At 65.5% G+C, this 12,342-nt stretch overlaps 1 protein-coding gene across 1 annotated transcript in view; it reads left to right on the top strand.

Annotated features, from left to right (window-relative positions):
* The window catches only part of TSNARE1 (t-SNARE domain containing 1), a 79,551-nt gene that overhangs the window by 66,146 nt on the left and 1,063 nt on the right, over positions 1-12,342 (top strand). Inside the window, exon 11 of the mRNA XM_061171739.1 lies at positions 7,141-7,213. Within this exon, the coding sequence (XP_061027722.1) occupies positions 7,141-7,213 (73 nt within the window). The remainder of the gene's footprint in view (positions 1-7,140; positions 7,214-12,342) is intronic.

The following is a 12,342-nucleotide window of genomic DNA, read 5'->3' as shown; positions in this document are numbered from 1 at the left end:
CGGGGAGGGGTGCTGCTGGGGCGGAGGTGGCGGCTTGCAGCCTCCTGGCCAGTGGCCCTGCCTGGAGCAGAGAGGAGAGGGAACGTCCATCTCGTTATGGAGTGTGAGCTGTAAGTGGGTTCAGGCAGCGGCGTGAGGCTGGGTGTGGGCAGGCAGCGGCGGGATCGGGGGGCGTCAGGAGGTGTCTGGGCTTCCGGTGAAGTAGTGTCCAGGAGCTGCTGCCCCTCCCGACTGTCGGCCAGCGGCAGCTCTGTCCCCAGGCCTGTCCTCTGCCCCTCGACGGCCTGTCTGTCCACCCGCAGCTGTGCCAGAGCCCTGCCTCCTCCAGGGCCTGGGCCCTCCCTCCTCTGGAGTCTGGCCTGCAGGGCTGGGTGTCCACTGCCCGTTCTCAGTGGCCGTGTACCCTCCATCGTGTGCCTTCTGTAACTGAGCGTGTGGAGCCCTGAGAGAAGGGCTGGGGTCCCTTCAGACACACAGCAAGGCTGTGGCCAGCCTGGGGAGAGCCAGCTCTCCCAGCTGGCCCCCCCTCACATCCCTTCCAGCCTCAGTCCCCTCTCTGAGCCTGTTTCTTAGTCCTGTGGGGTGATCAGAAATGGGGGACTCTCAGATAATGGGCTGCGGGGTGCTTGGCAGGCTGGAAGGTGGGGCATCCCTGGGTGCCGCTGTGGTGACCCCTGGGGCTGCAGGCTGAGCTGCGGGCTGGGAGGCAGGGCGAGGCCTCTCCCGAGGGGCAGGAGGGGTGCCTGCAGGTCCCCACCACACTCCCTCAGGTGCCCAGCCCTCCGCCGGGGCCCCTTTCCCGGGAGACCGTCCTCCCAGAGAGCGGAGGCAAGGCCTCCAGAGCTTCCTCTTCTGGAGACAAGGCCGCCCTCAGAGCCCACGGTCTCCCCCTGGCCAGTGGCTTGCCCGCTGTCCCTACAGCTGCGGCCGGCGGTCTTCGTGGACCCTCAGGGCCCTCCCTGCTGCCCAAGTGCTAACGGGTGACCCCTGCTTTGTCCCTGCACGGCTGCCCCTCGCCTCTGCCAGGGGTGCCTCCACACCCCCGTGCTCCTGCTGCCCCCCGGACAGCTCTGGGCCCACGTCCTCCCAGGTCCTCTGCGGGGCGGCCCTCTCCAGCCTGGGGGCAGTTTGGTCCCACCTCCCAGACCTGGGCTCCTCGTTGCCCCCGAAGTGGGCTGCCCTGTCCCTCCTCCCTGAGTGGGGCTGAGGTCACAGTGCCAGGACCGGGCCGGTGTGTCCCTCCAGCCCCACCCCTGTCCCGAGCCTGGACCCTTGTTCCTCCAGACACTCCAGCAACTTGTTTCCTTTTATTTTCAGGTTTTGACTCAGATGTTCCCCGTCTAAAATTTCAGTTGTCCTCTGCATTGTCTAACATACCACTTACTTATCTCGTTATTATTTCTCTTCTTCCAGGAGAACGTAAGCCCCATGGAGGCAGGGATTTTCATCTGTTTTAGTCCTGGCGCCCCAGAGGGTGCACGACACTGTCTGGGCACTCAGTGACTCTCTCTGGAACAATCAAGGGGATGGGGGATGGAGGGGTGGGTAGATAGATGGATGGTAGGGGGACGGGTGGGTGATGGGTGGGTAGATGGACAGGGTTGAGTGGATGGCAGGTGAATGGATGAGAAGTTTTACGTGTTGGGACTCCACAGAAGATTTGTGTTGTAATAAAAGGGCTCTGCTGCCTTTATTTACATGCACCTTCCATCAGCCCACACAAAAGCCCTGTGAGCGTGAGCACCGCGGTGCCCCAGTTTTCCCAGCGATGAGGTGGAGCCTCGGAGGAGTCGTGTCCCTTGGCCGGGCCACACAGCTTGCGCGTGGCCGAGCTGGGACTGGAGCCCAGCTGCCTGACTCGAGAGCGGGGCTGTCCTGACTGCGATGCTCTGACACCTCTTCCCCAGATGAGGAGGATGCAGCAGGGCACTGAGGTCGCCCCATGAGGGGATGGCGGAGCCCGGGAGCCAGCCCACGAGGCCCGGCTCCGCCTGCGCATGGCCGGTCATTTAACTCTGCTTGAGGTGGGCTCTTCCTGTCTGGAGGGCAGGGCCGTGCCTGGTCTCCCCAGGGGGTTGGGAGGAGGTCGAATGAGACGGGCACGTGCCCCCAGCCACTGCCAGCATGTAACGGGCTTGCCAGGCACTGGTCTGGCCGAGTCACCTGTTGGCTCCCAGCCAGCTCTGCCCGCCGTCCTGTGCTGCCATGTCTTCACCGGCTCCTTGTGCCAAGCCCGGCTCACCTGATCTCACCTGTGAGGCCTGGCGCTCCCTGCTCCCCTCCTGAGCTGCTGTGTCACCTGACCCAGGTGCAGAGCTCTGTGCTCACCAGCTGCTCTGTTGCCATGGCTACCTGGCAGGCCGAGGAGGGAGCAAGCTGGGGTGAAGAGGGGCCAGGAAGGGCCTCCAGGCTGAGCAGAGCCTGGGGGGCCTCAGCCACCCTGCCAGTAGCTGACATTGTGCGGCCAGGGCGCAGGGGGCTGGTTGATCTGGCCAATATCTAGCTATAAATATGTGAATAAATCGATAAATAAAGTTTGGCTATTCCACTGACTGGGACCGTCGTCACTGTAGGTGGATGGTTGCCAAGATCCTAATTACGAGAAGAGATTGCATGATAGAGAAAAATGCAGCGGCATTTTCTTTCTTTTTGCTCTTAAAAGTGGAGGGCGGGCACACACACACACACACACACACACACACACACACACACACACATCCCCCGAGGTTTTATTATGTCCTGTGCAAGGTTGTTATTCCTCAGCGCCAGTAAAAGAAGAGAGAAGATTCTGTGAGAGCTTTTAATGAGTTCTAGTTTTAGAAGCAATCAGGAAAATAATTGCCTGATTTAAACATTTACTAAGTTAAGGTGTTTTATAGTCTCTCCCGCTCTCTGGTGCCCACGCCTGGGCACATGGCTCCCAGTACCTGCTGCCCTCGTGCATCGTGGCTGGGGCTGCTTGCCGTCCCCGGGGGCTCCATCCCCTGGGGGGCTTCTGGGCTCCCAGTATGGTCCCCGTGACCAGCCTGGCTTTGAGCTCACACCCCGGGGACTGAGTCCTGGACTTCTGCCTGGAGCTTGGCTCCTACCCCAGCTCCTGGTGGGGCCCACATCTCTGGCACATCCCCCTCATTTGCCCTTGGCATCCTCCATCGGGAGCCGAGGTCTGCTCAGGTGCCCAGCACGGTGACCGGAGGGACAGCCATCCGTGCCGGTTGCCTGTGCCCGGACACTGCCGCTCTGTGTGCTGCCCCCTCCCCTGGGCCCCTCCCTCTCTTGGCCCATCATCAGGTCTATCCCCAACAAGCACGTCCCAGCATCCGTGAGTGACCCTGGACGAGGAGGAGGCGCTAGCCCACAAACTCCTCCGCCAGCCAAAGGCCTGGGGCTGGGGGTGGGGACCGCAGCCCCCGGGCAGCCAGGGTCACACCTGCTCCCACTACTAGGAAAGTGCGCATGGGGCTCCCTGCCCCAGACCTTCCGGGGGGCTGGAGGCTGTGCGCCCACAGGCTCATCTGGCTGGGAGCTGGGATCCTGGGGTCCCCATGCTCTGAGCAGCCCCTCGGAGCCAGTCTGGTCCGTTCTCTGAGATCACATAGGAGGCTGCTGCCTGGGAGTCCAGGAGGGGTCTGTGGCCCCAGGCTTGCCTGCCACCCTCTCCCCGTAGTCTGTCCGGCTCTGCGTGGGGAGGGGGGCACACCCTGCTGACCCCCTCACGGTGGCCCGAGGTCGGGGGTCAGCCTGGTGCTGCGGCAGTGTCCCCTGCTCCCATCCTCACTCCCTTGGCCACCAGGCTGGTGGAGACCCGCTGGAGCAAGGGGGCCCTGGGACACCCTCACTCCCCTTATCCCCTCGACGCGGCTTCCTTCTTTTTTGAGTGGGTCTTTATTCAAAAGGATTGTTCCAGGGAGTGGGGGGCTCTTGAGCGAGGAGAACGCTGTGATGTAAGACGTGCAAACACCTGGGAGTCGGGACAGGCTTCTCGTCTGCAAGGGAGTGCGCCGAGCTGGAGGGGCTGGGCTGGGGCATCTGTGGGGGCCCAGGCCGTGGAGAGGAGCTGGGCTCACACTTGGCCAGCACGCCTCCTGTCCCAACGGGTCGCGGGATGAGTGGTTCGGCTCATCTTGTGTGAGGCAGAGAGGGAGTTAGGGGTCCGGGTCCAGCCTCGTCCTGGGCGAGTCAGGTCTGAGTCACGTGGGGAAGGGTCTCCGCAGAAAGCCGTTCCTGGAACACGGAGTGTTGCCAGGAGCCCAGCCTGAGCGTCTCTTCCAAGCGAGTGATTTATTCATCGCTGAACAACTCAGAGGGTCATGGGTGTGAGGGCGAAGCAGGGCCCCAGGACGGTCTGCAGAGGATGTGGGGCTGGCGGGGCTCCTCAACGTCAGCCGAGAGGTGGTGACGGTCAGCGGTCGGAGTCTCAGGCATCTTAAAAAGAGGGAGGCTGGAAATGAAGGAGGGTGTCCGTGTCAAAGGTTACATCGACTCCCCGGAGCCCAGTGAGTGGAGACCTCCCAGGAGGCAGCCATGACGATGAGTTTCTGGAGAATGAGATGCGGGTGCCCTTGGAGCGCCGTTGGGTGGGTCACCTGCGTGAGGCTCCGCCTCCTCGGTGCTGCCGGCCTGTGTGCCCGGTGCTCTGGGTGCATCTCAGCTCACGCCAGCGGACCGGGTCATTGCCGCTCCGGGCCGCCATCCTCGGCCACAGCCCCGACCGTGTTCGGAGGGCTCCTCGCTACAGAAACGTCACGTGGGGAGGAGACAAGGCCCTGGTGGAGACGGCCGAGCTGGTCGGCAGTCACTGCGCCTGTGTGTTTGCAGCGGTTGGAGACTTGCCTTGGCTGCCGCATCTCCGTGGGGGCCTCTCCCGAAGCCCAGAACATGAGCCGGACTGGGGACCCCGTGTTCCACCCGGGCTGTCCCGGGTTCTCGGGGTCGGTGCTGCTCCAGACAAGGAACACCCACGACAGTAGCTGTGTGTCCCGCCGAGGCCAGGCCACGGCGACGCACGGCTGCTCCTGCTCCAGGGGCAGCGGGCTCGCTCCCAGGCCCCCAGGAGGCACCGGGCTCGTGGCCCCTGCTCAGCCACCCCCTCCCTGTCCTCTCCTTTGCTGAGGCTCTGTCCCTGTGCCCACGGGAAGGGATCCAGCGCATGCACGTTAAGTCTGCCGGTGCCAGTGGCTGTGGCACCAGACCTCCCTGGGAGCAAGCCCGCCGCCCCTGGGTGCTGATCAGGTGTCCCGACTCTGGGGCTGCCCCGCTCCCAGCGGTGACCCAGGGAAGGGGGGCCGGGCGGTTGTGAACGCGGGTGCCGATATTTCCCAGCTGCGTGTCCCGGAGCAAGTCCCTTAACCTCTGGTGACGATTTCCCCGTCTGTGAAGTGGGGGTACCAGCGGTGCCCTCATGCAGCATGGGAGGCTGTGTGCCCTAGAAAAGCTCCTCTGAGCCCCCGAGTCCAAGTGCACCCACGGTCAGGCTCAGGGTCCCCAGGCCAGCCTTGTGCGAGAGAGGCTCTGTCCGCAGCCCACCGGGCAAGCTCAGCGGCCGAGGTCAAGGTTGGTGGTCTGGTGGCCTTGGGACGGGAACCTGGAAGTGTGAAGAGGTGGGTCTGTCTGCCTGAGGCCTGGCTGAGCCCGCGGCTGTCGCGTGTGACCTTGAGGTCTGGACCTTAGGGTGGCGCCTAAGCTTGGCCTCCCCACCAGTGGCCTCAGCCAGGGAGGGCCGTGGGGACGCGGATCCCGGAAATGGGCCCAGGCCAAGGCCACTCGAGGCCCCATGCTCACCACCACCTTCCCGGCCGTGGGCCCCGTCCCAGCAGAGCCGCCGCCTCCGCCGTGTGTGAGCCCAGTGGTGGAATTGCAGTCGATAGTACATGTTGGTTTAAGATCAGGCTAATTGCTTCATCTCCCAGAGCACTCCTAAAAAGGGAATGAGTCTCCTTGTACTATTTTGCAGTGGGGTGAAATGACCCTCGTGGAAGTCAATCCAGGCTCCGCATGAGCTGCAGGGTGGTGGGGGCAGGGGCGGGGTGTGAACCCTCCCCCCACCCCCGCCGTCTCATGGGCGTGAAGGAACCTTCCCTCTGGCTCTACCCTGGCCATGCGCTGGGCACTGAGGGAGGAGGAGGTTTGCATTTGCCCAGTGGTAGGTGGGGGCACCTGGCTCCAAGGTGAATGGCTTTGCGCAGGGTCACCTGGCTGGCCGGTGGAGGAGCAGTCTCCTGCAGGGAGAGGGCTTCAAGTCAGCGGGCATCGGTGCCAACCCCAGCCCTCCCCCTTTCTGTGAGGCCCAGGAGGTCACGCACCTTTCCGAGCCCCATTGTCAGGTGGGTGCCGTGACCTCCCTTCACAGGTGCTGCCAGGTGTGCAGGTGGCCATGTGTGGTGTGCCCCTAGCACAGCCCCAGGCCTGTGGCCTGTGAGTGGTGTGGCCACATCCCTCACCAGCATCATTGGTACTTTTGCTGGGCAAGTGGAGTTAGGATAGAGGTGGGCGGCATGGAGGATGCAAGAGGCCAGCATGACATGCAGGGTGGGAGGTACCCCAGAGTTTCCTGGTCTCAGTTCTGCTTCTTACCCCATTCACTAGCTTCACAAAGTTACTCATTCTTTAGACAGCAGTGGGGCTACCGTCCATCCACCCACCCACCCACCGTCCATCGTCCATCCATCCACCATCCATTCATCTACCCACCACCCACCCACGTGTGCTGGCCCATGCTCGGTGCCGAGTGTACAGAGAAGGAAGAGTGGACCCTCTGTCAAGGAGCCCCCCCGGGAGGGAATGAGGAGTGAGATGTCTGCAGGACTGACAGGCCTGTGGGAGGTGCAGACTGTGCCCTCTGCTCTGGACAGCCTCTTCCCTCCTTTAGTCAGGCCTGCAGGACAGTGCTGGGGCCACAGCCCTGCACTAGACTAGACTGCAACCTTCCAGACCCTGGGTTCTCTGTACACAGCAAGGGAGCGCACAGCCCTGGGATCCTCAGCATGGGGTTTGGCCTTGGGGTCAGGAGACAGTATTTCAGATCCCAGCAATGTCTCTGACTTGCGGGGTGACCCTGGGCTTGTTTCTGGTCCTTGGCTCTCATTTAGCACTCTTGGTGGCCATGCCCTTGACCTAATGGCTGCCATCTTGTTTCCACAGAGTGACCTATTGGATGTGAACCAGATCATCAAGGACTTGGCCTCCATGGTGTCAGAGCAAGGAGAGGCCATCGGTGGGTACCCATGCCATCCACCCAGCCACCTGCCCGTTCCCCCAGGCGTGGGCAGACGGCAAGGCCTGGGCAGGTTTGGAGGTCTGAGCGTCTGCCGCATTCCCTCCCCGCCTCCTCAGGTCGCCCCCAGCCCCTCGGGAAGGCCGGGCCTGTGGGGGCTCACGCAAGAGGCTGGCTCACCCGTTCTGCTCATGGAAGAGCCCTGGCTTGCCTGCACCCCCCCACCCCGGGCCTTCCTCCCCAGCCAAGGACTCCCCAGGGGGAGGACAAGCTGTCCTGGGCGGGGGATGGGCTGCAGCGGGTCCCCCCCCCGTGGAGAATGCTGGGGGTGTGGAGCCGGGAGCCGCTTCCCAGGAAACGTGTGTGGTGGGTTACAGGGCTGTGAGGGGGGAGCTGACGTCCCTGCTGTTCCCCAGTCTCCCCAACGTGAGGGCCTCCGCCCACCCAGCCCGGCCTGCCACCCGCTGTGGCCTTGGGGCTTTCCTGCTGCTGCCCTGAGTGCCCAGGTGCCCTGGGCAGCGGGGAGGTCGGGGAGGGGGTACTCACAGCCCCTGGCCTGGAAGAGCAAGGCGGCTCGGGGCGCCCAGAGCCACTCGGCCAACAGTCAGCACCCAGCCACGGCCCAGGGCTCGCCCACCCCACCTCCACCCCGTTCCCCTGCCGAGTCGTTGCCTCACTGGGGTCCCCTGGCTGTGAATAACCTCCCGCCTCTCAGGCCCAGGCGCCGGGGAGGTGCTGAGGCCCATGCATGTCCTGCTCCCCAGCGGGCAGCCCGGCTGCCCTCCTCGGGGTGTGCTGCACCCCCAGGAGCAGAGCGACTGGAGAGGGTCGGGCCGCGCTGCCTCAGGCCCCTCGCTCACCTGTGGAGCCTGGGCTCCTGCAGGACCCTGCTCTGGGCGGGGCCGCCCGTCACCCCAGGACCCCCTCTGTCTCCACGTCCTCCCTCACCCTCGCTCTGGCTGGCCGTCTCGTGGTGGGTGTGCAGGAGGCTTGTACGCTCCAGATGGACACCCAGGTGTCACCCGGATGGTCACTCAGCCCCATTACTGATTGGGAGGGGCCGTCTCCCGGGCGGGGAGGTGGCGAGGACTCACCTGCTGTGACCCTGGTTGGGGCCCGGCGGAGGGGTTGGGCACCTGGGCCCAGACGGGACCCCGCTGCGTGCTGCGTGCTGCGTGCTGTTATGGGTGTCCCTGCGACGATGGCTGTTGGTCTGGGGCCACTGTCCCCTCTACGGGGGGCGGTGGAGACCCGGGGCCACGAGCCGGGGTCGGGGGCTCTGCTCTCCACGGCCCGTCCCATCTGCCGCCAGGCGCCCGTTGGCCTCCGCCCGCCCTGAGCCTCCGGTGCCTTTCCAGGGTCCAGCAGCGACAAGGCCGCGTGCCGGCGCAGCTCCAGCCCCGAGCCGGCCGCGGTGGCCCTGCTGCCCGGGCCTGGCTGTGCGCCCCTGCGGCCGGGCTCCCACTCACGCACCAAGATGCGGAAGCCCAACTTCAGCCCGCAGGAGACCGAGGTGCTGGTGCAGAGGGTGACGCGCCACTACCCGCTGCTGTTCGGGGCTCTGCGGGGCCCCCCCGCCCGCAAGCACCGCGTGTGGAGCGCGATCGTGCAGGCGGTGAACGCGCTGGGCTACTGCCGCCGCGACCTGGGCGACGTCAAGCACAAGTGGCGGGACCTGCGAGGGGCGGTGTGCAGGAAGCTTGCCGAGCGCCCCCGGGCCCCCGGGCCCGTCCTCACGCCCGTCGAGCGCATGGTGGCGGAGACCTTCGCGGCCCCGGGCCCTGCTGGCGAGGGCCAGGCCACTGAGGCCCTGCCGAGTAAGTGGACCCTCAACAGCCTGCACGGAGCTTCGAGCAAGAACCGCGGGGAGAGCTGAGGCCCCTCTGCGTCTAGATGGGGAGGCCGAGGCTCCAGGCCAGTCCTGGGCGTGAAGGAGCTTAGGCTCAGGGCCAGGTCCGTCTGGGGTCGCCCCGCATGACAGGGCCTCCGCAGGGCCTCAGAGACCTCGGGGAGCCCAGGTCCCCGTGAATCGCTCGGGTGCTCGTGGGAGGCTGGCGCTGTTTTCTCCATCACTGGCCCGGCTCAGCTCACCTCCCTGCCCCTGCTGTGCCCTGTCACGGGCGTGGGGCAGGCAGTGGGGGTGACCTCACCCCCCGACGCCCTCTTGTGCTCTCAGAGTGGGGGCCCTTCTCCCGGGGTCACTCAGCCCCCAGAGCAGGCCAGGGCAGTGTCTGGGGCTCGCAGCCTCCCAGAGCCTGCTGACCCCTCGGAGCCCAGGGCCCACCGCCAGGGCCACCTTTGCAGAAGGTTCTGAGCCTGGTGAGGAAGACGGGTGCTTGGCTGGGCCTTCCCGGCCGCCTCCAGCACCCCCTCTTCGCACTCCTTCTCCTCCTCCTCCTCGAGACGCCTCTGAATGTCCGCCAGGAGCGCCCTTCGCCAGGGGTACCATCTGTCTGCGCATGATGGCTCCACCCACAGCTCGAAGCTGAGCTCCACCGGACCCTTCCCTCACCCCTTCCTGGGGAGCTGCTGGAAGGACTTTGGAGACGATGCCAGAAGCAGGACCAGCTCCCTCCTGAGGGCTGCAGAGTGGATGGCAGGATTCAGCCTCGTGGGGACAAGCAGGGGCCACAGACGCCCCCAACAGAGACCCCAGCAGACCTTCTAGTGGAGAGTCTGCGCCGAGCAGGGCTGGGCGGATCAGAGATGCACGCAGACCCGGGACACGGCCGTGCCCTGGGCTGGACCAGGTCGTGGCCCTGGACGATGGGGCGGGGCCTAGTTCGGGAGGCCACCTGCTCCTCTACAGGCAGAGCCAGACCTGGTTTTGGGGTGCTGCAGGGTGGGCACACTCTAAGGGCCGAGGGGGGCTGGCAGCAGGTGGCACGGGTGTGGCCCTGGGTGTTCAGACCCGTCCCGCAAGTTCCCAGCCCCGGATCGAGGCAGGAGCTTGGTGGCTGTGTTTCTCCTGGTGGCCCCTGTGTGTGGCGCTTGGCATACTCCTGGGTCACGAGGCCCAGCCTGGCCCAGACGTCCCTGCCCACTCTGGTGGGCCGGCGCCCCCTCTCCCGGACCCCGTGGCTCCCAGGCTCTCCTCCGTCGGGACAGTCCGCTGACGGTGAGCTCCTCTTGGGATTGGCTGGGCACAGTGCTGACTCAGAGAGGTTTGTTGAATGAGAGAGAGAGGGGTAGGGGCAGGGCACCCCCTCCGCGCTCCAGTGGGCTGAGACCAAGCAGGGGAGTGGCTGCCATGCCTGGTTTGGGGGTGGCTCGAGGCCCAGCCCCACCGGCTCCTGCCTCTGGGTCAGTTCTGGCCTGGGGCTTGGGCAGGGTCCGGCTGCAGGGCTGAGGACGGCTGGTTGGCAGAGTGCAGCGCCCCCCCGGCGTGCCTGCAGCTCTGTCCGAGTTTGGGGGAGTGGTGCTGAGGGGCTTCTCTTTGGTCCCGGGGGGCCTGGCCCAGAGTCTGGGTGCCCCGGAGACCCCCAGAGTGGAGGCCTCCAGGGCAGCTCCCACCGAGCACCCCCCGTGGGGACTGGGGGTGAGCACGGGGGCCTGTGGCCCTGTAGGGCTGCCCCCAGCCAGCCCGGGGTCTTCAAGACATGCGAAGGCCGTGGCCAGGGTCGAGGAGGCACCAGAGCCGCAGGCCCCGTGGTGGGCGTTGCCCGCCTGCCTGGCAGCCCCCAGGGCTCAGGAGGAGGGAGCTGGCCGCAAGCCGGGGGTCTGCGTGTACGATGTCCCAGGGTAGGGCTGCGTCTGATCTGGGGGGCACTGAGCAGACCTGCGATCCAGCCCTCCAGGGTGTAACCCCAGTGCCCAGCTGGCCCGGACACCGCTGTCTTCCGGCACACGGGGCAGCCGTTCTCACCTCTCTGCCACCTCCCTCCCTGGCGGGTGTGGCCGGGCCACTGGCGACAGGGTCTGGGGCACGAGGTGGCTCCTATTCACCTCAGTTCTAAGTCGGTGGCGGTGAGGGGGGCGGGGGCCGGGGTGGGCGCCCCGTGGTCCTGCCTCGCTGGCAGCTGTGAACGGACGAATCAGCCTTCTGTGTGTCCCTCCTTCCCTGCTGCTCTTCCACACTGGCTGGAGACAGTGACCTCGGTGTGACGGGGCCGAGGGGGGCCGCCCTGCGCATGTGAGAGAAGCAGGGGTGCCCCCATACTCTCCTGATGGGGTTCCCCGTGGAGGGGCCGGACTCAGACTTCAGGGAGGGAACCACAGGCAGGGAAGACGTCCCCTGCTCAACCCGGGGCCCAGGGGACTTGGTGCCTGGGCGGCACCTGCGTTTATGGGAACGGTCCCTGCCTCGGCCTGGGTGGTGCCCAGGAGCGCAGCTCTCCAGGGAAATGTATGCGTTTAGCCGTTTCTGCCTCTGGAGTTCTCACCAAAATGCATGAATTTGGAGGCTTGTCCTCTTTTCTTGGAAGAATTTACTTGATGCGTATTTGCGTCTGGTCCCTGCTGAGGGCCATGCCCACGGCCGCGGTCACTCCCTGATCGTCTGGGTGGTCCTTCCCTTTGGGAGGAGAGAAAACAGCATAGAGAATCGCCCTGGTCCTCAGCTGGGCGCAAACCCGGTTCCTGCTCCGAACTCACCCCTGCCCTGCGTGCCCTCCAGCTGGGCAGTGCATCCACAGTCGGGCAAGGATGGATTTGGCACCTGTTTTATGTGATGCTGCCTTTTTACCAAGGGCGTCGCTGAGGGGAGTCTTCTGGTGTCCAAGGGCGGCCCCTGGGCCTCGTCAGGGTGGCTCAGGTGTGCTGTGGGGCTGGCATCTCGGGGGCTGCGTGGACGCACCCAGCCGGCCCCTGCCCGAAGTCCTGCTCCCCGCTCAGCCCCTCACTGTTGTCAGAACCGGCCAGTCAGTGCACTTGCTGATGTCCAGGGCCGAGTGCGGAGCGGGGTGTTCCCAGGCCCAGCCTCGCCGTCTTCACGGCGACTCTGTGAGCGTGCAGAGTCACTGCAGAGCCGGGCCTCACCCTCTCCTGAGCGAGCTGCTGCGGCTCCGAGGGACAGGCACCCCCAGGCTCTCTGTCCTGGCAGCTCAGGCCGGCCAGCGCCCACGCCAGGGGTGTGACCGGTGCCCCATCGCTGCAGCCTCTGTTCTCTGGAGGCTGGACTCCCCGCTTGT

This window comes from Eubalaena glacialis, chromosome 17, assembly GCF_028564815.1.
Source record: "Eubalaena glacialis isolate mEubGla1 chromosome 17, mEubGla1.1.hap2.+ XY, whole genome shotgun sequence".
In the NCBI taxonomy this organism is placed as follows: domain Eukaryota; kingdom Metazoa; phylum Chordata; class Mammalia; order Artiodactyla; family Balaenidae; genus Eubalaena; species Eubalaena glacialis.
The sequence above is the reverse complement of the archived record's forward strand: the minus strand, read 5'-3'. Positions and strand labels throughout refer to the sequence as shown.